Source organism: Sinocyclocheilus grahami, unplaced genomic scaffold (genome assembly GCF_001515645.1).
Source record: "Sinocyclocheilus grahami isolate Dianchi unplaced genomic scaffold, SAMN03320097.WGS_v1.1 scaffold249.1, whole genome shotgun sequence".
Lineage (NCBI taxonomy): Eukaryota > Metazoa > Chordata > Actinopteri > Cypriniformes > Cyprinidae > Sinocyclocheilus > Sinocyclocheilus grahami.
This window is the reverse complement of record NW_015505428.1, coordinates 556,123-582,383: the sequence shown is the minus strand read 5'-3', so window position 1 is coordinate 582,383 and position 26,261 is coordinate 556,123. Positions and strand designations below refer to the sequence as shown.

General features: G+C 38.5%; 3 protein-coding genes across 3 annotated transcripts in view; all 3 read right to left on the bottom strand.

The window, feature by feature from the left end:
* Window positions 1–968: 968 nt before the first annotated feature.
* Window positions 969–8,418, bottom strand: LOC107598279 (uncharacterized). Its single transcript, XM_016289574.1, has 8 exons — window positions 7,665–8,418; window positions 7,336–7,410; window positions 6,543–7,215; window positions 2,749–2,819; window positions 2,396–2,503; window positions 2,177–2,281; window positions 1,336–1,398; window positions 969–1,257 (listed from the first exon to the last, which is right to left on the bottom strand). Exons 2-8 carry the CDS (start codon window positions 7,381–7,383, stop codon window positions 1,210–1,212), a joined length of 1,116 nt encoding a protein of 371 aa, XP_016145060.1. The 5' UTR covers window positions 7,384–7,410; window positions 7,665–8,418; the 3' UTR covers window positions 969–1,209.
* Window positions 8,419–11,427: 3,009 nt separating this feature from the next.
* Window positions 11,428–13,848, bottom strand: gpank1 (G patch domain and ankyrin repeats 1). Its single transcript, XM_016289539.1, has 3 exons — window positions 13,546–13,848; window positions 12,608–12,723; window positions 11,428–12,136 (listed from the first exon to the last, which is right to left on the bottom strand). The coding sequence occupies exons 1-3, from the start codon at window positions 13,831–13,833 to the stop codon at window positions 11,686–11,688; spliced, it is 855 nt and encodes a 284-aa protein (XP_016145025.1). The 5' UTR covers window positions 13,834–13,848; the 3' UTR covers window positions 11,428–11,685.
* A 4,347-nt stretch (window positions 13,849–18,195) lies between these two features.
* Window positions 18,196–26,261, bottom strand: part of LOC107598278 (programmed cell death protein 4-like) — an 11,737-nt gene continuing 3,671 nt past the window's right edge. Inside the window, exons 3-8 of the mRNA XM_016289573.1 lie at window positions 22,528–22,827; window positions 21,750–21,847; window positions 20,682–20,795; window positions 19,500–19,721; window positions 18,738–18,835; window positions 18,196–18,370 (exon numbers count right to left, since the gene is read on the bottom strand). Coding sequence (XP_016145059.1) covers window positions 18,196–18,370; window positions 18,738–18,835; window positions 19,500–19,721; window positions 20,682–20,795; window positions 21,750–21,847; window positions 22,528–22,827 — 1,007 coding nt within the window. The remainder of the gene's footprint in view (window positions 18,371–18,737; window positions 18,836–19,499; window positions 19,722–20,681; window positions 20,796–21,749; window positions 21,848–22,527; window positions 22,828–26,261) is intronic.

The window sequence follows — 26,261 nt, the reverse complement described above, 5'->3', positions numbered from 1 at the left end:
AGAGAGAGAGAGAGTGAGAGAGAGAGAGAGAGAGAGAGAGAGAGGAGGCATCTCTTCTCTTTTTGGTAATAAATATTCATACAATTGATATTTATTATTGAGCTTTCTCAAGACCTAATTCCCTTACCACATTATTGACATTAAAAATCTACAAAACAGCAGAATACGTTTAACCTGTTCAATATTCAATATAATCACTAATTAGCATTAATAAATGTTCATTATTGACCTATTATTGTAGCTATTGTCCAAGCATACTGTACATCCTAATCTAGAGTTATACAGTTTCTCTAACTACTGAAATGTCACGTGTGGCATCTGATCTTCAGATAACGGCTAGCTGAAGGATATAAACAATACGGAAAGACACTGAAAGAAATAATGCATTTAGAGAAGAGAAAATAGCACCAAAATGATATTTGGGGGTTGTGGAAAGAAGCAAAATGTCATAATCGTTGTGCATTATTAGAGCAGCTTTAGTGGAAAAACATTGTGCGTGTCTGTGCATCATGCACATTTTTCATTTTTCTGATATATAAGCAACATTTTTAGGTCAATCAAAATGACCTAAAATGGTCAAATACAAACTAGATTCTTACTTCCGGCAGCTTTTGAAATCTTGATAGACCCCTTTTTCTTTTTTGTATACATATGCAATATTTATTTTCACTTTTTTCGTTTTTTAAAATGTCAAAAATGTCGAGTATTACAGACCGGTTGCTGGTTGTGTTGAATGAATACATTACTAAATAAAATGTAATTAAAAGACCACTTTTGTATCATATAGGATACAAATCAAACAAAACAGATGATACTTTATCACAAGTTTTTGGCTGAAAAATCTGGTGTAGGTGTAAAAAGAAATAATCCTAGTCCACCATAAATGATTTATCTATTGGATTAAATACTAAAAAGCTACCCAAGTAAACCAAGAGCGTTTAGGGTTGAGCTGTGAAACATAAACTGTGTGATACAGTGAGTAAGAAACAGCTGGTCAGTGCTAAAAATGAGAATTAGAATACAGTAACACTGATGATGTGCTGCTGTTTTACCACTGCACTTACATTCGCATCACACAACGGCCCCAAACGTCTAGCGAGGTTCTACATTCAGCGGTCAGTTCACAAAAGACAGTCTGGAGCAGTCCAGAGCAGCAGCGCAGGAAAGCTGGCGTTATCCGGTGAGAATCATCCAAGTGCTGACTAACATCTAAACAGCATTGTCAAAAATCTTAAGAGACTGCATTATACTCTCATCCTGCAAAACAAAAGCAGCAACAGCGGTGTTATTATGCATGTCCGCTTTAGGTTTCGATAAAGATAAAGCAAGCCTTACTTTTTGGCAGCAGTCAATGAATTCATCAATAGTTACTACACCGTCCTGGTTTATGTCCATTTTCTTAGGGGAGAAAAAAAAGGTGATTAAAATGGTTTCTAATGTATCGTAATCTAGCAATGCATATTGAAACTGACTTTTGATAGCGATTTTAATTAATATGTCTGATGCATAACCAGCCTGATCTAATTAAAAATGTGCATAATTAACAGATTTAATTGTTGCTACTTTATGTCTCAGTTTCCAGGAGAAATGTCCACTGGGTGCAGCCAAAATGTATAATGTTCTATTGTTGTTGTTGTTGTTTTTTTAATTACGGCTAATCCTTAATTTGATTTTAAATTACAATTTGAATCCAAAATTACCAAATGAAAGTATTTAAGTAACTCATAATGCAGTTTGAGTGTTTCTTGCCATTGCCTTTGATTGATTAGAGCTAAATGATATTTTATATTAGGTGATTAACAAAATCGTAGCACTGACATGAAAGTATAATAATATATATAAGTGTTATGAGAACATACAATAGGTTTGCATGAGAATCAGTGTGATATTTACGGTGCTAAAAATGAAAATTCTATTCAAACAGTTTTGGTTACCAGTTTTTCCCAATGTTAGAACATTTCTCAGAATATCTTCTGTCATGCTCCACAGAAGAAAGAAAGTCATACAGGTTTGAAATGACAGAAAGTAAATTTTTTGGGGTGAACTTTCCCTTTAACTGTCATGTTAAAAGTCATAGTGCTTCTAGCGCCACCCTGTGGACATTCTCACATGGAAATATTTTCCTTTAATGCACACAGTCACATTTTCCCATTATAATAGTGCATAAAAGCATTACTTGGAAGAACATTCTGACGTGTTGCCTCACTGCCTCTTCTTTCAGTCGTGGATGGATAGATTTCCCCATCAAATCATAAATAGACTTCAATATATCCAACATTTCCTGAAACAAAAAGATCAAATACATTATTTGCATTCAGTACTTTTTGATAGGAATCAAAATTCAAAATGTAGTTCAGTCAAAGACATCATCTTGTAGATTAAAATGCTTTCAGACCTCTTTAGTGATCTGTCCATCGTCGTTGATGTCGTATAGATTGAAGGCCCAGTTCAGCTTCTCTTCAGTAGAGCCTCTCAACAAAACAGAGAGATCACAGACTAACTCCTGCAAAGCCAAAGAATAAGACTTCATACTTCCATCGACACGTATTAAAGCTACTGAACAGACAAAGAACTGACATGATAAAGTGCCTGTGCATTCCTCATCATTAGTTTTATATAGTGTTAAAGGATTCATCATCTATTGCAAAAGTTTGGATCACATTCACATCAGGAAAACATGAAAAGGATAATAAATAATTATATATTTTTCTCATTTATTCCAAAAACAATGAAGTTAAAGATCCTTACCTCAAAGCTAAGAGAGCCGTTCTTATCTTTATCAAATGCATTGAAAAGAAACTGAGCATACTTTGATGAATCTAAAAAAAATAAAAACAATAAATATAATTATATTACCGCAGGTAATAGGTGACGTTTCGGTGACGTGTAAATATATAAACTAACTATTATTCTGATATTTCTGATTATTTTTGTTCGAACTGAACTGGGTAAGACTTTTATGCAGCTCCGTATGACTGCAATCTTCTCCACTTGAAATTGAAATGAGAAAAATTGCTGTCTTTCAATCATTTTAAAACAGTTATTTGGCAAATTGAAGATGACTCGATGACGTGTGATTGTTTTAAGTGTTCTTAGTTTGTTCTTGTTTTGTACATTTGTGATGAAACTGACTATATTGCTTGGACAGTCCAAAACTGTTTTATTATGCATTTAAGTTGTGCTGCTATTAAATTCTCCCATAACAAAATCAGGATTTTGATTTCATTTTTTCCAAGGGCTTAAAACGTTACACTGGTTTCATCCTATTGTAATATAACTTGTTAAAAAAGTCCATTCAGGTTTAAGTCCCCACCAGAATAGAAAAACAGGTACACACACACACACACACACACACCCACACACACACACTCACACACACCCACACACACACACTCACACACACCCACACACACACACTCACACACACCCACACACACACACTCACACACACCCACACACACACACTCACACACACCCACACACACACACTCACACACACCCACACACACACACTCACACACACCCACACACACACACTCACACACACCCACACACACACACTCACACACACCCACACACACACACTCACACACACCCACACACACACACTCACACACACCCACACACACACACTCACACACACCCACACACACACACTCACACACACCCACACACACACACTCACACACACCCACACACACACACTCACACACACCCACACACACACACTCACACACACCCACACACACACACTCACACACACCCACACACACACACTCACACACACCCACACACACACACTCACACACACCCACACACACACACTCACACACACCCACACACACACACTCACACACACCCACACACACACACTCACACACACCCACACACACACACTCACACACACCCACACACACACACTCACACACACCCACACACACACACTCACACACACCCACACACACACACTCACACACACCCACACACACACACTCACACACACCCACACACACACACTCACACACACCCACACACACACACTCACACACACCCACACACACACACTCACACACACCCACACACACACACTCACACACACCCACACACACACACTCACACACACCCACACACACACACTCACACACACCCACACACACACACTCACACACACCCACACACACACACTCACACACACCCACACACACACACTCACACACACCCACACACACACACTCACACACACCCACACACACACACTCACACACACCCACACACACACACTCACACACACCCACACACACACACTCACACACACCCACACACACACACTCACACACACCCACACACACACACTCACACACACCCACACACACACACTCACACACACCCACACACACACACTCACACACACCCACACACACACACTCACACACACCCACACACACACACTCACACACACCCACACACACACACTCACACACACCCACACACACACACTCACACACACCCACACACACACACTCACACACACCCACACACACACACTCACACACACCCACACACACACACTCACACACACCCACACACACACACTCACACACACCCACACACACACACTCACACACACCCACACACACACACTCACACACACCCACACACACACACTCACACACACCCACACACACACACTCACACACACCCACACACACACACTCACACACACCCACACACACACACTCACACACACCCACACACACACACTCACACACACCCACACACACACACTCACACACACCCACACACACACACTCACACACACCCACACACACACACTCACACACACCCACACACACACACTCACACACACCCACACACACACACTCACACACACCCACACACACACACTCACACACACCCACACACACACACTCACACACACCCACACACACACACTCACACACACCCACACACACACACTCACACACACCCACACACACACACTCACACACACCCACACACACACACTCACACACACCCACACACACACACTCACACACACCCACACACACACACTCACACACACCCACACACACACACTCACACACACCCACACACACACACTCACACACACCCACACACACACACTCACACACACCCACACACACACACTCACACACACCCACACACACACACTCACACACACCCACACACACACACTCACACACACCCACACACACACACTCACACACACCCACACACACACACTCACACACACCCACACACACACACTCACACACACCCACACACACACACTCACACACACCCACACACACACACTCACACACACCCACACACACACACTCACACACACCCACACACACACACTCACACACACCCACACACACACACTCACACACACCCACACACACACACTCACACACACGCACTCACGCACACCCACACACACACACACACTCTCACACACACACACACACATACACACACACACTCACTCACTCACACCCACACCCACACACACACACACTCATCACTCACACACACTCATCACTCACACACTCACACACACACACACACACACACTCACTCACTCACACACTCACTCACTCACACACACACACACACGGAAAAAGTTGAAGATAACACAATTATAATCACATGATCTCCTTTAAAATATTCCGTCCTACTTGAACTATTTGCTATTTGTAGGTCAAAATGTTCTTGTTTAAGAGTTGTTTTTGTACGAGGAGATTAATTGGGATACCAGAATGACCCACTTAAAGATCGGTCAAGATGTTACAAGCTGCTGCTAGAACTTAATCAATCCAGCCACCGCTGTCCACTGCTCACATTCACTGCTCCTGCAAATAACTAGAGCGCATCTTAGAGTTGCATTTGTCTAGTTCTGGATTTATGCAGGAAACATCAATTAATTAAAGAAAACACAATTATAAGATTTAATTTAGAATGTGTTATAGACATCCAAATGTTACCTTAGAGAGTTATATTTACCTGATTTGCCTCATTAAAAATTTGATTTGTTCGTATAAATTAATGTTTTTATACCCTAAAGTACAAAAGCCTAAAGGTATCCTATCGTTGTACCATATTTAGCCCTGTGACACACGCACTCTCTCTCTCACACTCTCACACTCTCACACACACACACTCTCACACTCTCTCACACACACACACACACATAATCTCACACACACACTCACACACACACACACCTCTTTAAAACGTTTTTCTGTTCTCTCACTTAGATGTGAACTGTGAAACTCCATATAGAGCTCTTACAGCCTCCCTCGGGTCTTTATTTAAAGCTCTTCTTGTCTCCCTTAGGTGTATTTGACCTTGTTTTTAATTATTTCTTCTTTTTATGACAGATGACCTTTGGTGTCATTCAGACCATTTAGTCAGTATGCAATACAGGTAATACTTTGCCAGTTTTTATATGTATATTTATACAAATAAAATAAATAATAATAATAATTTGGCGATACAATTCCCAGATAGCACACGTACGTCTGCAAGATGTCTGTTAAAGATCTTAACAGTGGTGATATCCTCAACTGTGAAAACGTCAGTGGGTGATATTAGCGCATCCATTTCCTCTGAACTACACCCATAATCTTCAAGGCTGATCACAGAACAAGACGTGATGTTGAAAACAGTCCCAGTGTTTTCATCTACACTTGCATCCTCGGTTGCAGAAGTATATTGCAGTTTTGCTGGGAAAAAACTCACAAAACGTACTTTCTCCCCAATTTTGGTGATATATTCCTTCTCTGTGCCAGAGTACACTGTACGACATTTCTTTTGGCCTTTGAGTTGCATGGCATCTGTCAGCAGGAAGAAAAGAGATTTGAAAGGAAACTCGTCTTGGGAAGTCGACCTGCCCCTGCCATTGTTCTGAACCAACTTCTTGAATTTTTCATGAAATTCAGGAGTAGCTTCAACATAGCTCTGCAGCGCAGCCATGTGCTCCGGTGTACTCCCTGGAATGGCCTTTTTGGATGTTGCGTTTCGCCACATAGTTTTAAAATCAGCATTGTTGTTAAGCTCTGTCTGCAGCAGACCTCCACTTTTTGTGACCATTTGCAGCATCTCTTTCCGACAGTTGTAGAACGAGTAATCAGCAGCTTCAGGAAACAAGCCCATGTGTATCACTTCTTCAGTTATCTGCACCACACTCTGAAAACACAATTAAGAATCACAGCGGAAAATTTGGAGCGAAGAAAATAAGTCAAAGACTTTTGATGAGTACCTTGAGTTAAACAGTTCAAAGTAGTGATGATAAATGTGAGAACTTACAGTGTACAAGAGCAGCAGGAGAAATGCATGGAACCTCAAACTTCCCATCGTATTAGTTGGCGTATGTGCACAGGTCTGGACAAAGACAATAACATGGACAACAGGCTAAAAATAAGGAAATAAGGTTGGTGAATACATGCTCACCAATATATATATATATATTTTTTTCCCAGCACAAACGGAGCACAAGCACATGCAGAAAATTGCATGAAACACAAAAAATCTTGATATCTTAAAAATACCTGTTGTGCATGATGCATTTAATTTTGTTAGAAACATTCGCCCAAAACAAGTGGCTGAAAACTATAACTGAAAAAGGCAGCACTCACCGTCTCAAGATGTCTGTATTTTTAGGGTCAGTTAGGCGAGGAGACAGCAAACGGTCAGAACTGCAGGGTGTTCACAGACTGACAAAAAAAAACATTTACAGGAAAGCTTATCAAGGCTGTGCTCTGCCTCTTCCTTCCTGCATTTCAATCGCTACCGTGATCAGGAATGAACAAAGCCAGACAGCAGAAGAATCTAACAATAGAACATTTTTAAAAAAGAAGAAAAATTAAACATTAAGAACGTAAGGCAAATATTTTTAATGAGGTGGTAGAATTATAATTGTCAGCCATGTGCAGAGATTCATTTAAAATAAAAAAAATCCCATATTGGAGTCAAAACTAGTCAAGAAATGGTTAACAAATTGTCATTTTTTGTGCTATTTGTCCCTAATTTTCATTTCTGTGGTGTCCACAAACAATGACTGACTGTTGTACAACTCAGAAAACGCTTCAGTGACGTCAAGGCTAAAATGTGACGGGTTTAAGAGGCACGTGATTTTTTATGTTGGGTGAGATCTATTGTGGATTATTTATTAAATACAACAAATAATTGCGTGTCTGATCTGTCTCAGGCACTACAACATTACATATTATTTACTTAGTCTTGAAATGAAAAGATCTTAAATTGAACCTTCTTTATTTTTGGAGGGCTGAATTTGGAATTGTTTGTCCTTGAGATGGGTTCACATATTATGTTTAGTATAATTTTTACCCGTGGCTATCAAGCTCAAAAATGCATTATTTAATGACTCATGCACTCAGAGCTTGCATCAGATATCCTAATATTTTCTTTCAAAATTAAAACGTTTCACCACAATAAAAATAGCAATGCATACCGAGAGAAGTAGTAAGACTTACAAGTCATTAATTTTGCAAATAATTTCAACTGCATTTCAAAAATATTTTGATATGAAAATTCAAATATTTTTCAATTAATCTATTAGTTAGTCTGCATTTACACTGCGTAATACACACCAGTTTTGACAAATTATATTTTTCTTTGGTCGATTGCTTATCACTACACTAAGTCAATCACTGCAATTTCAAAAGTGAATCTCGCATTTATTTAAATCCGGCGTTTACAGGTGAGTGAATTCTGACTAACCTGAACGCAGTGGTCGATCAGGGCTGCGTTCAGCCTCGACAAAAACGGTGCAAAACGTTTTTGAAAAGGAAACGGTGGTGCGTTCAACACTCTGTTCTGATGACGCAAGAGTTGCAGCTATGGCAGCTGAGAAGGCCATTCTTTGTGTTCAATTTTGAAGCATTTTTGGAGCCTGAAGGATAATCCACTTCTTACCTCCGGGACTGTGTTATGATCTACATGACCTTATTATTTTTATTGTGAGTATTAGGCTTATCATTATTGCTGATCACTGTTGTTGTGCTATTGTAATATTTACCGTTATATAATCAGAAGGGTATAGAAAAGTTTATGAAAGTGTCACTCCATAATACAATAGCAAAATACATAAATTGGTATAGTATTTTTATGTTACGTTAATCAGTGTCTAGCACACATTCCTAAGGAAAGGATATGGACTATATGGACCACCAAACAAGAGAAAACGCATCTCAAACCCCATTGCACACCGTTTCCAGGCACATGTCGTTCAACCTGGAAACCGTAGCAAAACAGTGCTCACCGGTTTGAGCTTGAACTTGCCCCAGTGTTTGTCTGATTTGTCGTTGTGTTTTCTGACTTGTTGTTGTGCTTTCTGAATTATTTTGTTTTTTAGACTTGCATTTGCGTTTGTAATTTGTTATTTTGTTTTCAGAATTGTGATTTGTTTCGTAGATTCCCACGAGGGGAGGTGCCTAGAGAAGTTTGTGAGTGTGTGTCTAAAACATACAGTCTATGGTCTAAAGTCTAAAGCAGAGTACAGTCAAGCTGAAGACGGTTTTAGGATTTGAAAGCATTCACAAACCAGTGCCGTGATTCAAACCCATCACTAAAACTTACTAGACATTAAGCTATGGAGGAATGTGAGCAGAGCAACAGTCCTACACATGAAGAACAGGTCAAACTGAAGAAAGATCAGAATAATGTGGCGCAATCACGTACGGATTTGGGTTTTTGTTTATACAGTTATGAATGCTGTGATTGTTTCCAAACCTGTGATTGTCCTGGATGCTGTGATTGTTCTGGATGTGATTGTTCTGAATTTTGTGAGCCTGTGTGTTCTGGATTCTGTGCTTGTTTTTCATTCTGCTGCGAATGTCTGGGATCAACTTGTGAGGCAAGTAACATTTAGAAAAACTTTTTTTTTTTAAACATTCCCTAACAAAGGGCCACTTTCTTAATTGCTCTCACGTTGTTTATTACTATAAAATCCTAATGTGTCAAACATGCTTTCATTCGGATTAAGTCACGAGAGATGTGACTAATATACAGATATTACTAATGTTAATACTGCATCTTTCAGTGCCTTTTGGATGCCTGAGTAAATGGATTTCTAGGGACGCCACAGAAGTCAGAAGAGTCTACAGCTCCGGGGGAAAACATCCGATACAAACACACATTGGGACATCTTCATGGAATATCACAATGCAATGATTATTAAACTTCACAAAGATGTTGTTGTTATCTGTACATTTACAAAAATGCAACTGTAAAATACACTCAACCAATGCTGAATTTCTTTTGTGGTAATGTCTGATTATAGCTTTAAATACAGAGTGCCCGAGAGTGAAGAGAAACTAAAATGCATCAGCGTAAAAACAAGTCTCTCGAGATTCTTGAGGGTTTGAAAAATGTCATCAGTTTTGGTTTTGTTTTGAGGAGGTTTCATCTAAACCAGATTTTGTTCTGCTTCAGGCAGAAGGAGAATAGTTAGTGTGATGAAATTAAGCAGAGGTTGTGAAGGTTTGGTCACATTAGACTTAATGCTCTTCACTTCCATTCATGAGATCCTCTGGGCTCCGTAAGATCAGATGAACTCTCACTCAGAACAGATCAACGGTCACAATTTTCTGAATTAATGAATTTGCTAGAATTTTAAGAACAATGCAAGCAACAGTCGGGTGTTTTGTTTACTGTGTACTCAAACAAACTCCTGACGTTTGGATTTTTTTCTTAAGCGTTTTCTTTAGTGCTTAATTATTTTTTTAATCAATTGACATGTAAGGGATAATGCATGGCTAGCTGTGCATTAAACGATTTTAATGCACGAAGTGGAAGTAAGAACCACTTGACATGAAGCATTAAAATAATTTAATGCACTGCTAGCCGTGCATCATCACGCTCATATCATGGTCATTTGCCAGCATTGACAAGTTAAAGCCAGTAACGATGTTATTTAACCGGAATGGTAAAAAGGACGGTTGACCTGCGTCTGCGCGTCTCTCTCTCAATGAAGCAGTGAGTTTAGTTACTTCAAAACCAGCGATTTTACCCCAATATAATGCAGTGATCTAGCATCTTAAGTTATTTTATAAACGTCACGGGGCAGCGCTGATGCGTTTCTGCATGTGTGCAATAATATCCAAACTCTGTGTGTGTGTCTATAGCAACCTATTAATATAGAACAGATTAAACTGACTTGGAACTACCTGTGCATTACACAGTTTTAATGCATACCTGCCAGCCAATCAGAATCAAGAATTGAGACCGACCATGGTATAAATATATATGTGTCCCTGCAGCACAAAAGCAGTGTTAAGTCGCTGGGGGATATTTGTAGCAATAGCCAAAAAAATATTGTATGTGCCAAAATTATCCTTTTTTTTGATGAAAAATTGAGACTGATGATATTAAATGACAAAAAAAAAAACAGAATTTAATCATGTTTTCTAATCTAATTATATAATCACAACCCACTGACAGCTTTTTTTTTTTTTTTAAATAATGTTTCATCCAGTTCCTGTTTACAGTTGTTTTGTCTTCTATATAAAATGTCTACTTTCATACTGTTCCAGCCGTCTTTAATGGCTTGACGATAAAATGAGTTACTGTCAAAGCAACGCATTTCAAATGAATCGTACTGAAAAATGAAAAGTCTCTGCAGTAAAGCACATCAGGTCAGAAGTCAAAGTTAAACGAAGCACGGTAGTCTCTCTCCCATCTCTGGTCTCGCTCTTCTCTCCTCTTAAGTTCTTTAGCGCTGAGCGTCGTTCCTTTCTCCTGTCTCAGTCTTTTCTCTTTATGCATGTGTTGCACTGCCTGAGGATCTCTGGCTTGGAAGTGTGTGACTTTGGGCTGCGGGGGCTCTCCGTATCCCAGGCCCGCCTGATCTCTCTTTAGTATCGTGCTGACTGGGTTTTTGCGGCCCGAGTGGGCGGGGCCCAGACCAGAGGAGGGGTTCCAGCCCAAGCGGAGCATCATTTTATAGCTGGTGCTGGAGGAGGGCAGGCAGTATTGAGGCGTGGCCGGGGGGCGGAGCTTACTGAACTGATGCAGCGTGGATCTGGAGTGTGTTTCAGTGCTGTCCGTGTATTGCACGGCACACACATCACACCACTGAGAACCAGCACTGTGGAAACACACGCAGACACACATCGTCATTCTCAGAGCTGTTCAAATTACACGTATTAGACCAAACAGCATTTTAGTGAGATCTTTTAATATGCCTATTTGACAGGATGCTCCACCTGGGAAGATACACTCAGATCAAAAGCACCGCAATACTGAGAGATGTGGATTGTAATGAAGTAAATAATGATCAGTTTCTTGCACAGGCCGATCGTTTCGCTTCATAAGACCTCAATATAAATCGTATTCATTTTGTGATCCTTCATGTGTTTTTTTTATTCTCAAAGACGAGCAGCCGCTGACTCACCAAGGCCCACGGTTTCAGCTAAAAATCTTTACTGTTCTACTGAAGAAAAAAAAGTCACCTACATCTAGGAACAAAAAAGGCCATTTTCAGCAACTGTTCCTTTAAGAGTCAGGAATGCGTAAGTGTTTGGACATCTGGACACCAAGCGAAGCATAAACCACTAACCTCTGTGCATGATTTGTAGTAGGTATGTTTGGCGTGTCAGAGATCACAAACTGCTCCAGTTCTCTCACTACATCCTGGTGACCAGCCTGCAGGGCCAGATCCCGGGCATCTCTGCCCTGAGAGAGAACCAGAAAGAAAACAGGACGGAGATAAAAAGAAAGGAAATGACTAAACAAGAACAACAACCTAATACAGCAATAGTGTTTCGACAGGACTGTGCGCTTAGGTAACAGGACCGCTTTCCATGAGGCCTATCAGTTGGATAATTATTTCAGTTTAAAGATATAGGACTCATTTAAAGTAATTGTTAAGTATACCAATGATTAGTTCACTACCCTTGTGTTATATGTTCACATTTTCTCTTTCTGACATCCCTTCGCTGGCACAGGCAGGGTTAGTATCGCTAGCCAAAACGGTTACAAAATATTTTTGCCAATAGAAATAAAGCTGAAATAACAAAATATACATATTAGAAATGTTAGAGTTGAGGCACTAAATATATTAATTAGATATAAATAAAAACTAAAACTGAAATGAACCCAAATAGAAATTATATGTAAAACTAGTGACAAAAGCACATGCCAAAAACTATAACAATAATTATATTAGCACAAAACAGACATTTTTAATATTATTATTTTTTAATACACCTTATTATTCATATTCAGTATCTTTTCATACATTATCATCTCCATAGAAAGCCCAGTGGTTTTGATGCAATACTACGAAGGGTGTAAGTTGAGTCTGCAGGATTAATGGTGGTGGGAAGTTACTTTAGTTACTTAACTTCAGTTAAGACTGCATGACCAACAGTACAAGACTTTAACTCAATCAAGCAACCATACTGCCAAAGCAGCAGCCAATGGGAAATCTGCACTGCTCTACTCCCATATAAAGGAGGAGGTGGAGAGATCCTCTCAGACGTGAGTGTTACGCACCTGTTTGTCCACCACTCCCACCCAAGCAGCTCCGTGACGCAGGAGCAACCGAACAGCCTCCGTCTGTCCTGCTTTACTCGCACACATCACACCCGTCCAGTAGAAATCATCGCGGAAGTTGACGTCACAGCCTCGCCGCAGGAGCTCCTTCAGGGCCTGAATGTCTCCCTCCTGAGCGCATCGGAGGAGTCTGTGTCCGTCTCGCTCGGAGCTGCTGACCGCTTCGGCACGAGCAGCTTCTCTTCTTCTTCGTTTGGGTCCTCGTGTCAAAAGATAACGGGCGATCATGACACAGCTGTACAGTTATCATAAACTAATCTCTGAAGGAATGCAAATGCTAAGATTAAAGAAGAATACTCATACTGTATATACTACTACTGTGAGATTTTTAATGAATGTTTTGAAGAGCACACATACTGTATAGATGACAGACTGATGCAACACTATTTAACTGTGTAAATCCATGCAACACCAATTTTAATGCAATTTATTTGTACTTTTAAAACAAATACACCTGTAGCCAAATCTCAAACAGAAAAAGTAGATTTTCACGTCATGATTTCATTGTATGCTTACCAACATTCTTCAAAATATCTTATATTGCGTTCAGCAGAATAGAGAAATTCTTACAGGTTTGATTTCATTTTTAGACGTTCTAACGGTTGTAATGAAGTCACAAGAGCAATGCCTCGGTTTAAGATTTTATTTCCTCATCCTCCCACCCTGCCAAAATGCAAATACATTTACAATTAATTTCAGAATTTCAGGCATGTCATGATGTTTAGTTTTTTGCAGCTGTGCTTTTAAGACATGCATGTAAAATGTTGCTAAACACAGTTAGGACAAATATAAACCCTGGCAACACATCCGTATCTGCTTTAATGTTTTGTATTGTTGTTGGTTTTTAAGGCGAGACACTACAGGCAAAAGAGTTTTTTTTAATGCATCTGGAAACTTTTTGGGGCTTTATGGCTTTTCATCAAGTCATATTCAATATATTTCAAATATAACACACACACTGAAAAAAATGTTCCCTTAGGGCAAGTTATTTATTTTTCATTGGCTCAAGTTAAAAAATATAGATGCGAATCATTACCATAATTTTTTTTTAATTGGATGAATGAAAAAAATGTTTCAGTGCATATCTAATGTTCATATTTAATTTGCATGATTTGTTACATTTTATTCCTGAAAAAAAAAAAAAGGTGAATTTTTTATTTTATTTATTCATTTTTTGGCTGTTGAGCCTGGCTTTCTCCAACATTCGGATTTTTGTTCTAAAAATGTATGCAAATGTGTGCATTTATGTTTATTATGCATTTGCATGTTTAAATATAACATTTCAGAAATCTTGTAATACAAACAGATTTTGCAATTCATGATGTAATAATCAGTCAACTGGGGAAGTACTTCATCTTTTTTTCAGTACACCATTGTTTCAATTGACAATCACTACTGATGTGGACCTGATATTATATCAATTATGAAGTCAAACGTCTCTACATGAATTAACCCTGGCAGTGCTGCTTCCTTTTCCATCACACTCTAATCTATTAGATATTAATATCTGATATTTATTTAGATCAAAATAAATACAGCTGCGCATCACAAAAATAAATTACAGATTAATAGATATTAAAATAGAAAGCAGTTATTTTAAATAGTAAAAATATTTCACAATTTTACTGTATTTCTGATCAAATAAATGCATGCTTGGTGAGCTAAAGAGACTTCTTTACAACACATTACAAATCTACAAAAGCCTAGCCTGGTCTAATCTGGGTTAGTTACTCAAGCTAGCTCTTAAGGCACAGTCTTAACATAATGACTATGTTTATGCAAATATATATATATATATATACAAGTTTCTTCAGTCCTGACCTGCTTTAGAATATCACTGAGAGTAAACTAACCGAGTCAGAGTTAAGAATAAACACACAAATACACAGATCTCTGAGAAGTAAACAGTGTTAGCTTTAGCATCTCACAAAGCAGAGCGATGCAGGCTAAAAACAGCCTTGTAAACTATGTGTAACTACAGCAGATCGGTCTGAAAGGTACACAACGCAAGACATTTTCAATTGAAAATCCGTGTATTTAGGAGCGATACCTGCGAAACCAGTGGATCCGGAAGAAAGACGCAAAGGATTCAATAAAACAGCAGACGTAAACACCGTCTTCTTCTTCGAATTTTATTGGCGGTTACCAACTTAAAGGTGCACTTACCGCCACCTACTGGACTGGAGTGTGGGCAGTACTTTGAGAGAAAGGACAATGAGAGAATAAAAAAAAAAAATCTATACAAATATATATATATATACACCCATCCCCCCCCCCGCCTATATATCTCCATCAAATTCTTTCACTTACCCCAGTATTTTCCGAATAATTCATTAGGAGCCTATGTATTTCCCTAGACATTGCTTCTCTTGCAGATTTCCCACGGTCATGTTTTGTTTTCCAGCGTGTGTTTCTAACTCTCTTCTGTCTTCCTCATACCTTTCACAATCTAATAAAATATGTTTTCCTGTCTCGTGTGTGTTGCAGTGTTGTGTTTCCTCTTCTCTGACCGTTTAGTACCGGGAAATCCTCTCAAAATACAAAATATTACACTAAAAATATAATGGAAATTTCTCAGTAATAAGAGCAATATTACTATTTATAATAGGCTATTTTTGGACCTAGTGAGATTAAGATACATTTTTCAAAACATTAAAATATCTTACCAATCCCAGACTTTTGTTAGACAAGTCTCTTCGTAAGAATAACTCTATATCAAGAACAAATGTGTAAATAAACACACACAGGAATGTCAATATGAGCAATATGCATTTTTATTGAATTTTAGTGTCAAACGCTGGAACTGCAGGTTGACAAAAATATGTTTCTGCTTTGAAAAAGTGTCCCATAAACAAACATAGAAAGACCGAGCGCATGTACAAAAGCCCTGTTGGTTAAATTAGTCCTTTCCTTCCAGTTTACGGTTTCGGAGAGGCTCGCTCCTCCATTCTTTGGCTGCTGAAACACACAAAAGCCCTTCTTGATGTCAAAACTAGCCAGAAGCACTTGTCATTCATTATAGGCATAAATCAGGAATAAGCACCGAGAACCAAACAAGCAGAATCTGCCAGAACCGTGCGGATCCATAAACGTGGGTATGGTTTCTATATGCAACAAGAAGACAAATTTAAAGATGAGCATGCAATAAAATGAAAACCAATAGACGTGACCCCATCAAATGTTGTGTTTCGGCCCAAGAGTTGAATTGCACAGTTTATTTAATACCTTCCGTTAGGTGCTCATATGTTACGCATTGCATGCCAAAAAAAAATAAAAATGCATTGAGAGACCACCGCGAACACTAACTAGTGAACACCTGTGAACATCAACAACTGAAGCTGGAAACATAATGCAATGTTAATCCCTCAACCCAAACTGTATTGCATCGGAAGCTGCTGATTTCTTTCCTTCGCTGCAGCGCTCACGCTGCATGCATAAATTCACAAACAATTAGAAAACAAAGCCTGTCACTGGGAGCAAGTGGAGGGAAACGGGTAAAATCCATGGAATAAGAAAAAAATGTGTTGTGTCTTTGGATGTCAGAATCAGAATCATTTTTATCAAATACTGTCGTCGAAGACACCATTTGAAGCTAAACGCAGATGTTTAAACGCACAGACTATGGATGAAACCTGCTATGATCACTCTACTTTTAAAGCATACATTTGATTTAAACAATAGCTCTACAAAATATTCACATGCAGTTCATAGTGGACATATTGTATTACAGTTACAGCATGAAATTTTACATAACATTTACCCGTTTAATCTCACAATTCTGGCTTTTTCTCGCAAATGCAAGTTAATATATCTCCTAGTTCGGGACTTTATAACTCAACAATTGCGCGTTTGTCAATTCTGAGGGAAAAAAGCCAGAAGTGTGGGATATACACGCATGATTCTGAGCCGAGGGGAAAAAGAGAGCATGACGAGTTGTTTCTTCTTTTATTCTTCTCTAGCCGTAAAGGCTATCTCTCCCGTGTTTTCTGCAACGAGCGCATCCCGAATGTTTACAAACCTATAATTAGCCTATTCCATTTTATTCAATGATAATTCAACATGTAGATCGTGTATTTGTTTTAACACATTATCATCAAGCGTTAATTAATTCAGTAATCTATCAACATAACATTTTTAATGTTGTTATAACTTTATATCAAGGGTTAAACAAAATATAACAATCTAATAACATTTATAAAGTGGAGAGTTCCGGTGCTTGGCTCTGATTGGCTGAGCCGCGTCTGAAGCTGTTGTAAATGACGCTACAAAGTAACACACAGCTTTGTTTACTTCTGTGTGTTGCTCGGCAACCACTTTGTAGCAACCACAACTGTTTCTGAGGAGCTACATTGTTTGGTGGAAGAATACTGTGTTTATTAATATCACTACACTTTATTCGCTCTGTTTTATTTTGTGAAACCTTACTACGTATATGCAATAACCGTTTTATAAAAGCAGTAACCCCCGTGAAGCCTTGGTTTACAGTGAATTTATAACAGCTAAGAGGGTATATATTATAACTCGTGCCTAACAACGCCCCTCAGCTGTTATAAATTCCCTGTAAACCACGGCTTCACGTGGGTTATTGCTTTAATTTAAAAAAATACAGATGTTTTTTGTGTCGCAGTACTGATGGAGAGAGCAGCTTACCTCTTTGATGAGATGTTTGACAGGCCTCTGGCCTCCACCAACTCCCCACACATTATCAAGCCGCATGATCTCCCTCTTCATGGAGAGCAGAACCGACGCTCGGTCCAGCGCAGCTCTGACCGTCAGGAACGAACACATCAGCGGGAAGAGTAGAAGACGAGACAGAAACAAAGCTGCAGCTCATTCCGTCTGCTTTCACACATCAGACAAAACCAACTGCATATTCATTCTAGCAGCCAGCGTACGGCGCACCGTCTCACCACTTCAATACCTTACTGAAAAACCAACCAGCATCATGAAATGTTACTTCTACTAATTCAGGCCAAATTCTACCACTGCTTTGGCAATTGCAATTCCCACTCTGACCCAAATGCGACTCTCGCTGTGACTCCCTGAACTCACATTAAATGATCTGGAGGCGCCTCGTGATTTAACGCATAAGACTGCTGGCGGATATCCAGTCAAAGTCACATCAAGCTCACCTGGCATGGTCACAATCTACTTTGCCTTTGTAGCAGTCGAGGAAGCTCATGGGTATAGCGTGGTCAGCAATGGCTCGTGCAATAAACTGACCGAGCATCTGAAGAGAGGAAAGGATGCATGTAAAATGGAGAATGGTCCATGGTCATTTCCCAGCATTGACAAGTTAAAATTATGATTATTTAGCTCTAGAGTTCAAATCAGACGCAGATGAAGTACTGCGGTAAGATCACATTTATTTGAATGAATTAATTATAACATTTATTTGATTTCATTATCAATTGATCGTGAGATGTGTGTGTGTTTGTGTGCATCAATTAATATAGAACAATGATTAAACTGACTACCTGTGCATTAATCAGAATCAGAATCCAGGACTCAAACAGACCACGACATAAATTCAAATATTTTATATATATATATATATATATATATATATACACACACACTACCAGTCAAGTTTTCGAATGGTAAGATTTTTAATGTTTTTTAAAGTCTCTTCTGCTCACCAAGCATGCATTTATTTGATCAGAAATACAGTAAAAGCAGTAATATTGTGAAATATTTTTACTATTTAAAATAGCTGTGTTCTATGTGAATGTGTGTTAAACTGTAATGTATGTCTGTGATGCGCAGCTGTATTTTCAGCATCATTCCTCCAGTCTTCAGCGTCACATGATCTTCAGAAATCAGTATAATATGCTGTTAATATGTTGATTCTTGCATCATGGACTTCATTAGAGTTTGAGATATTTCTGCTGTACCTGTGGGGCCTCCGGTGTGTCCAGGATCAGGTCTGGCAGCTCTTTCAGCATTTTGTCGAACGCACGAGACATGTCGCTCTCCGAGAGCACCTTTCCAGACAGGTCCGAGAGCAGACGAGACGTGAGCTCCCTGTGGCTGGCCTTGCCTTCCAGAGACAGAGACACAGCCAGAGACGAGAACTCATACTTGTGATGGCCCAAGTTCAGCTCTTTGAGCAGCATCTACCAGACCAAAGAGAGAAAACTGATCAAAAGTTCAACTCTGGAGGACAGCTGGGATGTGAATTCTCCTTTTAAACCTATTAACTTGCATGATTGTTTTCCAGTTGTTATTTTTATCCCCAATTTCTACCTGATAAAACAGAGATGGGCATAACTACAAAATGTAATCATTTCTTTTTCCACTCTAGAAATTATGGACGTCGGTTTTCACCACTGAATAAAAATAAAAAAAGGTCACTGTGCCTTTATATCTCCCAATTCTTTTTTTTATTTTCTTGCAACTGTGGGTTTACATCTTGCAATTCTGACTTTTTTTCTCAGAGATGCGTGATAGAAACTCGTAATTGTGAGAACAAAGTCAGAAATGTGGGATACAATGTTGCAACTGTAAGAAGACAGTCCCTCGGAACTGGACTTTATTTCTCGCAATCGTGAGAATTCCGGAAAAAGTGTCAGAATTGTGAGTTTACACTGTGCCCTTATATCTCCCAATTCTGGCTTCTTTTCTCACAATTTGAGTTTATATCTCGCAATTCTGACCTTTTTCTCAGATTTGCGAGACACAAACTCGCAGCCGCACGGGATAAAAACGCACACCTTTGACTTTTTTCTTGCAACTGCGAGTTTATATCTCAATTCTCACTTTATAACTTACGATCGCGAGTTTGCATATCTTGCAAAAAGTCCGAACTGCAAGATAAAAAAAGTCACAATCACATTTTTGTTTAGTCCGTGTTATAAACGGGAAATCACTGTTAAAATTAGGCTTCCTCTTTTATCCGAGCTCAACCCTGGATCTTAAGATGGTGAATAAAAAACTTGATTTAGATTTGACTCTTAAGCTGTGTTTCTGGTTGAGAAGCACTACTCTAATGGTATACGGTGAATGTTTAGTCTCAGCATCATCTCCTCTACATTACTCTGAGACTAAGGCTCTGTTGCTCATCAGCTGCAGCTCACCTCCACTTCTTTAGTGTCTCCGTGCTCAAAGTACTCCTGCACTATGGGGTTGATGGTCTTCTCGAGCTCCCTCTCGTCCAGCTCTGGCACTACCGTGGCATACACCGTGTCTCCCTGATACACAAACAGAAGTCTCACACTGGGAGAAATGCCTTTACTGTACACGAGGAGAAAATAAGGGGACAACAAGTACATACTAACATCACTGCAACATTCAAACAGCAGGGTTTTCAGAACCACTTCCAGCTCTGACTATCTGAAAACAGCCAGCCGATTCTTAAAGCAACAGTTCACTCATTATTTACTCACCCTCATGCTCAGTCACGATGACATGATGCAGGAATCAATTACTGACATGTCACTATATTTGATTTGGGAGCTGAAAACATGAGCTCTATATATACACACATGCATGTGCATTACATAGCTTTTATACTATGATTTCCTGATTTAATTTGATTTCACGGAAATCAGAGAACTGTTGCAAACACTGACGCTTTTCATTTATAACCCACACATACTACAGGAACAGGAAGCAAGCGCGCACTAAATCCACATTCAAGGGCAAGTGTATCCCATCATGCATCATGTTCTGGAAATAAATCGTGAGACGTTTTGTCGAGATCTCTCGAGATTTCGCGGAAACCTTTCCAGTGCAAGTTAAATAATAATAATTGGATATTTGTGGAAGCTTATTTCTACCACTGAACAAAAATACCAAAAAAGGTGGTAATTGCGACTTTTTATCTCAATTCTTTTCTTTTCTTTTTCTTGCAACTGTGGGTTTACATCTTGCAATGCTGACTATTTTTCTCAGAGATGCGTGATAGAAACTCGTAATTGTGAGAAAAAAGTCAGAAATGTGGGATAAAAAGTTGCAACTGTAAGAAGACATGGACTTTATTTCTCGCAATCGTGAGTTTATATCTCAATTCTGACTTCATAACTCACAAATGTGAGTTTACATAAACATGCCGCCACAAATAGAGTGCAAGTCTGCGGGAAACACTGTTTACCATAAACTGAAGTATACTAGTATTCTTCATGTGACCGCAGGTGTGCTCTTACTTGTGCAGATTCATCATAGTTAGGGTCGTTAGCGTCGAGTTCCTCCACCTCATACACCATCCCCGCTGCTCCCCACACACCTTTACCTCCCGCTCCACCTGCTCACAACAACAACCCGTGAAGACAGACAACGGCAAAACACAGAGAGGAAAGACCTCGAGATAGAAGCATTTATCCAACAGAAGAGGTGACCGTTACATCTGATATGTGACCCTGCAGCACAAAAGCAGTGTTAAGTCGCTGGCGTATATTTGTAGCAATAGCCAACAATACATTTATAGATTTCTCTTTTATGCCAAAAATCATTAGGATATTAAGTAAAGCTCATGTTCCATGAAGATATTTTGTAAGTTTCCTACCATAAATATATAAAAACTTAATGTTTGATTAGTAATATGCATTGCTAAGAATTTCATTTGGACAACTTTAAAGATGATTTTCTCAATATTTAGATTTTTTGCACCCTCAGATTCCAGATTTTCAAATAGTTGTATCTTTCAGCTGATGCACAAATCTCAATTTTGAGAAATTGAGACTTAAGACTGGTTTTGTGCTCCAGGGTCACATATGAGGAATAACTATAGGTAAAAAAAATAGTTTTCATTTGCATAATAATTGTATTAAATATGTTTGAATTGAAAGACATAATAAAGCATAAAAAAAGAAAACATTTTAGGATCATTCTGCAGCAAAACTAACTACATCATGATTCATCACATCACACAAATAACTCGAGTTACTATAAAAATTGGAACATTTGAAAAAAAACACATCTGACCTTTTTTGGGCAGTCCCCGGCCTTTTCCGGTCCGTGACTTTCGGTCATTTACAGCAGTTTTGCCCTTCGGGCTGTGTGGATCGGCAGTCGGCTCTCCTGACACCGAGTCCGAGAGAGATTCGCGGGTGGAGTCACGGGACGATGACTTACGCAGGCGCCGCTTAGCCTTAGCTTTCAGCCGGGCCTCGTGCAGGGCCTTTTCCTGAGGGGTCCAGTTCCCGTTCACCTCCAGCTCATTCAGATCCTCGCTGCTGTAAGATCTGTCCTCCTCATGCTGCTTCTGCTCGAGCGAGAACACACCTGTGCCAGACACAGAGCCAACGGACAGCTGGTTACAGAACGGCCTAAAATCTGATCTTCCTCTGGATTTCCGTCTTGTGTTTCAGTGCAAAAGCAAGAGGCATAACTTGAGAAGCTGACATATGTGACCCTGGAGCACAAAACCTTGGGGTCAATTCTTGGGGTCAATTTCTCGAAATTGAGATTTATGCATTATCTGAAAGCTGAATAAATGATCTTTCCATTGATGTATGGTTTGTTAGGAGAGGACAATATTTGAAAATCTGGAATCTAATGGGAGCAAAAAAATCTAAATATTGAGAAAATCATCTTTAAAGTTGTTCAAATTAAGTTCTTAGCAATGCATATTACTAATCAAAAATTAAGTTTTGATATATTTACGGTAGGACATTTACTAAATATCTTCATGATCTTTACTTAATATCCTAATGATTTTTGGCATAAAAGAGAAATGTATAATTGTGACCCATACAATGTATTGTTGGCTATTGCTACAAATATCCCCCAGCGACTTAACACTGCTTTTGTGCTGCAGGGACACGTTTATTTTTTGCAATGCATGCAATCACATTATGATTCTAAGACTTTCTGCTACGAAACCGTTTCAAATTCCTAATTTATTACGTTGCTTTACACAACAAATGTGCACGGTAAAATAATAAACATAAATATACAAACTAGGCTCCTAAAAAAAAATTTATTCTAGCGCCAAAGATTCTCAATTTAATGTCTGCCATTTAAATGTCAAAAATAAGTTTCACGCATCATATATCCGGCATACGACTTGAACTAAACATTCACGGTCTTGATATTTCACAGACATTTTTAAAATGCATCGTTCAATCTGTTATCAATCAGCTTATGGAGAAATGTTTGTCTTTCCTGCACACCTGCTCAGCTCTCATGTTCACATCTGATGAACCTTGAAAAACAGTGTTCTAGTTCTCAGCCCTAAAAGCATGCAACCATCAAGATATTCAAGCTTTTTCACTCCCTCTTTGAGTCTTTCCAAACCCAGAATATTCATGCACTTAATGCAGCAGTGTGTCCCAATATATTTCAATACTCATCATAAGAAAATCCTATATTTTCTGGGAATATAAATCACGTTTTTTTAACATATGAAATGTGCTTCACTTTCTATTCCAAAGCGAGTTAAATGATGCAACCAACATCAAGCACATTTGGAAGTTATTACTCTTACCTAAAACTACAATTTAAAACTATTAAAAACATTTTTTGTTAACTGAAGTAAAGCTGAAATAAAACAAAAGATAAATATTAGACGATAAGCTTAAACTTTAGACACGAGGAATAGAAATGTTGCACTGGCATCTAAGTGATAGTTAACGCACTAAACTTGCAAACTGGAAATAAACAAAAAAATAGAAACATAAATAGTAACATTAAGTAAACACGGTAACACTTTAAAATAGGGAACACTTGTTTTCCCCTCAATGAATTCCTAATTTGCTGCTTATTAATGATTAGGAAGGTAGTTTTTAAGTTTAGGTATTGGGTAGGATTAGAGATGTAGAATAAGGCATTAATATTATGTGCTTAATTAGTGCTAATAAACTAGTAATATGCATGCCAATAAGCAACTAGTTAAGAGACCCTAAAATAAAGAGTTACCGTAAAAACTAATAAAATGATCAAATTAAAAATACAGGGCTCCACAGTTAGGCAGCTATTCATATAATATCCAATTTGTCTGCATGCAAAACAGAGACACACTTTCAATATACACTGCCGGTCAAAAGTTTGTGATCAGTAAGACTTGTAATGTTTTTTAAAGAAGTGTCTTCTGCTCATCACGGCTGCATTTATTTGATCAAAAATACAGGAAAAAAACTGTAATCTTGCAAAATGTTATTACAATATAAAATAATGGTTTCTATTTTAATATCCTTTGAAATATAATTTATTCCTGTGATGCAGCGCTGAATTTCCATCATCTTTCCTCCAGTCTTCAGTGTCACATGATCTTCAGAAATCAGTCTAATATGCTGATTTTGCATAATATAAAATGCATGTGGTGGAGATGATCTGACGTATCGGCCTTTTATTAAACAAATTAAAACCTCAGCAATCAGAAGAAAGTTATAAAGTAGACATCAAAAATCAATTACTAAGTAATAATTCCTTTATTGTGCATGAGCTATAATACGTTTTTTTCATGCAAGAAATAAATCAATATCTCCTCTAAATATAGAGAGTGTGTTAGACAAGCGTGCAACTGTTTTCTTCCTCCAGAACTCCATGTGGTGACACGTGATCTGTTACTACTATTATTACTATTGCTATTATTACTACTATGAGCGGTATCGTTTTACGTTTATGTGACTACGCATGTAACAAAATCCCATTTACTGTTTGCTGCTAATATGCAGGGGGAAAAACAGCTACATGATCAGAGAATCAGAGGGACTAAATGTATATTTTGCTTAATTCATGCGAGTGCATTTATTTAATGACTCTGGCTACATTTCTTGATATTAAAAAACACAGTGAGCTATGACTGAATGTGAACACGGTCATAAAAATGAGCTCTTGTATCTCTGTGTACGCGTGTAAATGAATTGTGCTCATTTCAATACAAAACATAACGTAAAAAAGGCCAAAAACTGATATGACGACAAAAGTTTAAAAACACCAAGTGACAAAATACCAAAATCTGTAGCTGCGTTGGTCAAAGATTTCTGAAACTTTCCACATTTTAATTTTGACACAATTACTTTTAGTTTTCGATTATTTGTAAAGATATTTTCCAATATGATGATACCAATAATAAAAACAGACATAACCAAGTCGGTCGGTTATATGATTCATACGCTAAAGTCAGATAATCATCAGATAAGGGAAACTCACTGAAGCCAAGATCTGTGTGCAATCAGAAACTCCAGGCAGGCCAATAAACAGTCAACAACAGCATTTTCATGGACTTTGTGCATGAGATTCTTGTGCCGAGCAGCCAAAATATGCAAATTCGTATCTGAATTCAAATATCTTTATTAGGCATGCTCTTGAGTGGTTCAGATCATTTCTTTCTAATAAGACCTTTTCAGTTAATATCAGTCAACTTTACTCCAAATCTGCACCATTGATTTGTGAGGTTCCCCAAGGTTCAATCCTGTTCTTACATGTCTACAGGATATTATTGCTCTCTTTATATATATATATATATATATTAATATGCAGCTGTGTATGCATGTAATATGTTAAAGTCCGAAGCTGATCGATCACTGCGTTTCTGGTTTTCTGTATTTTATATGCATGCACTTGTTTATTTTTCATCATCCCTGTGGAAATTAATATGTTTGTTTGTATGTGTGTGTGTGTGTGTATGTGTGTGTCTCTCTGTCTGTGTGTGTGTGTGTGTGTGTGTGTGTCTCTCTCTCTGTGTGTGTGTGTGTGTGTGTCTCTCTCTCTGT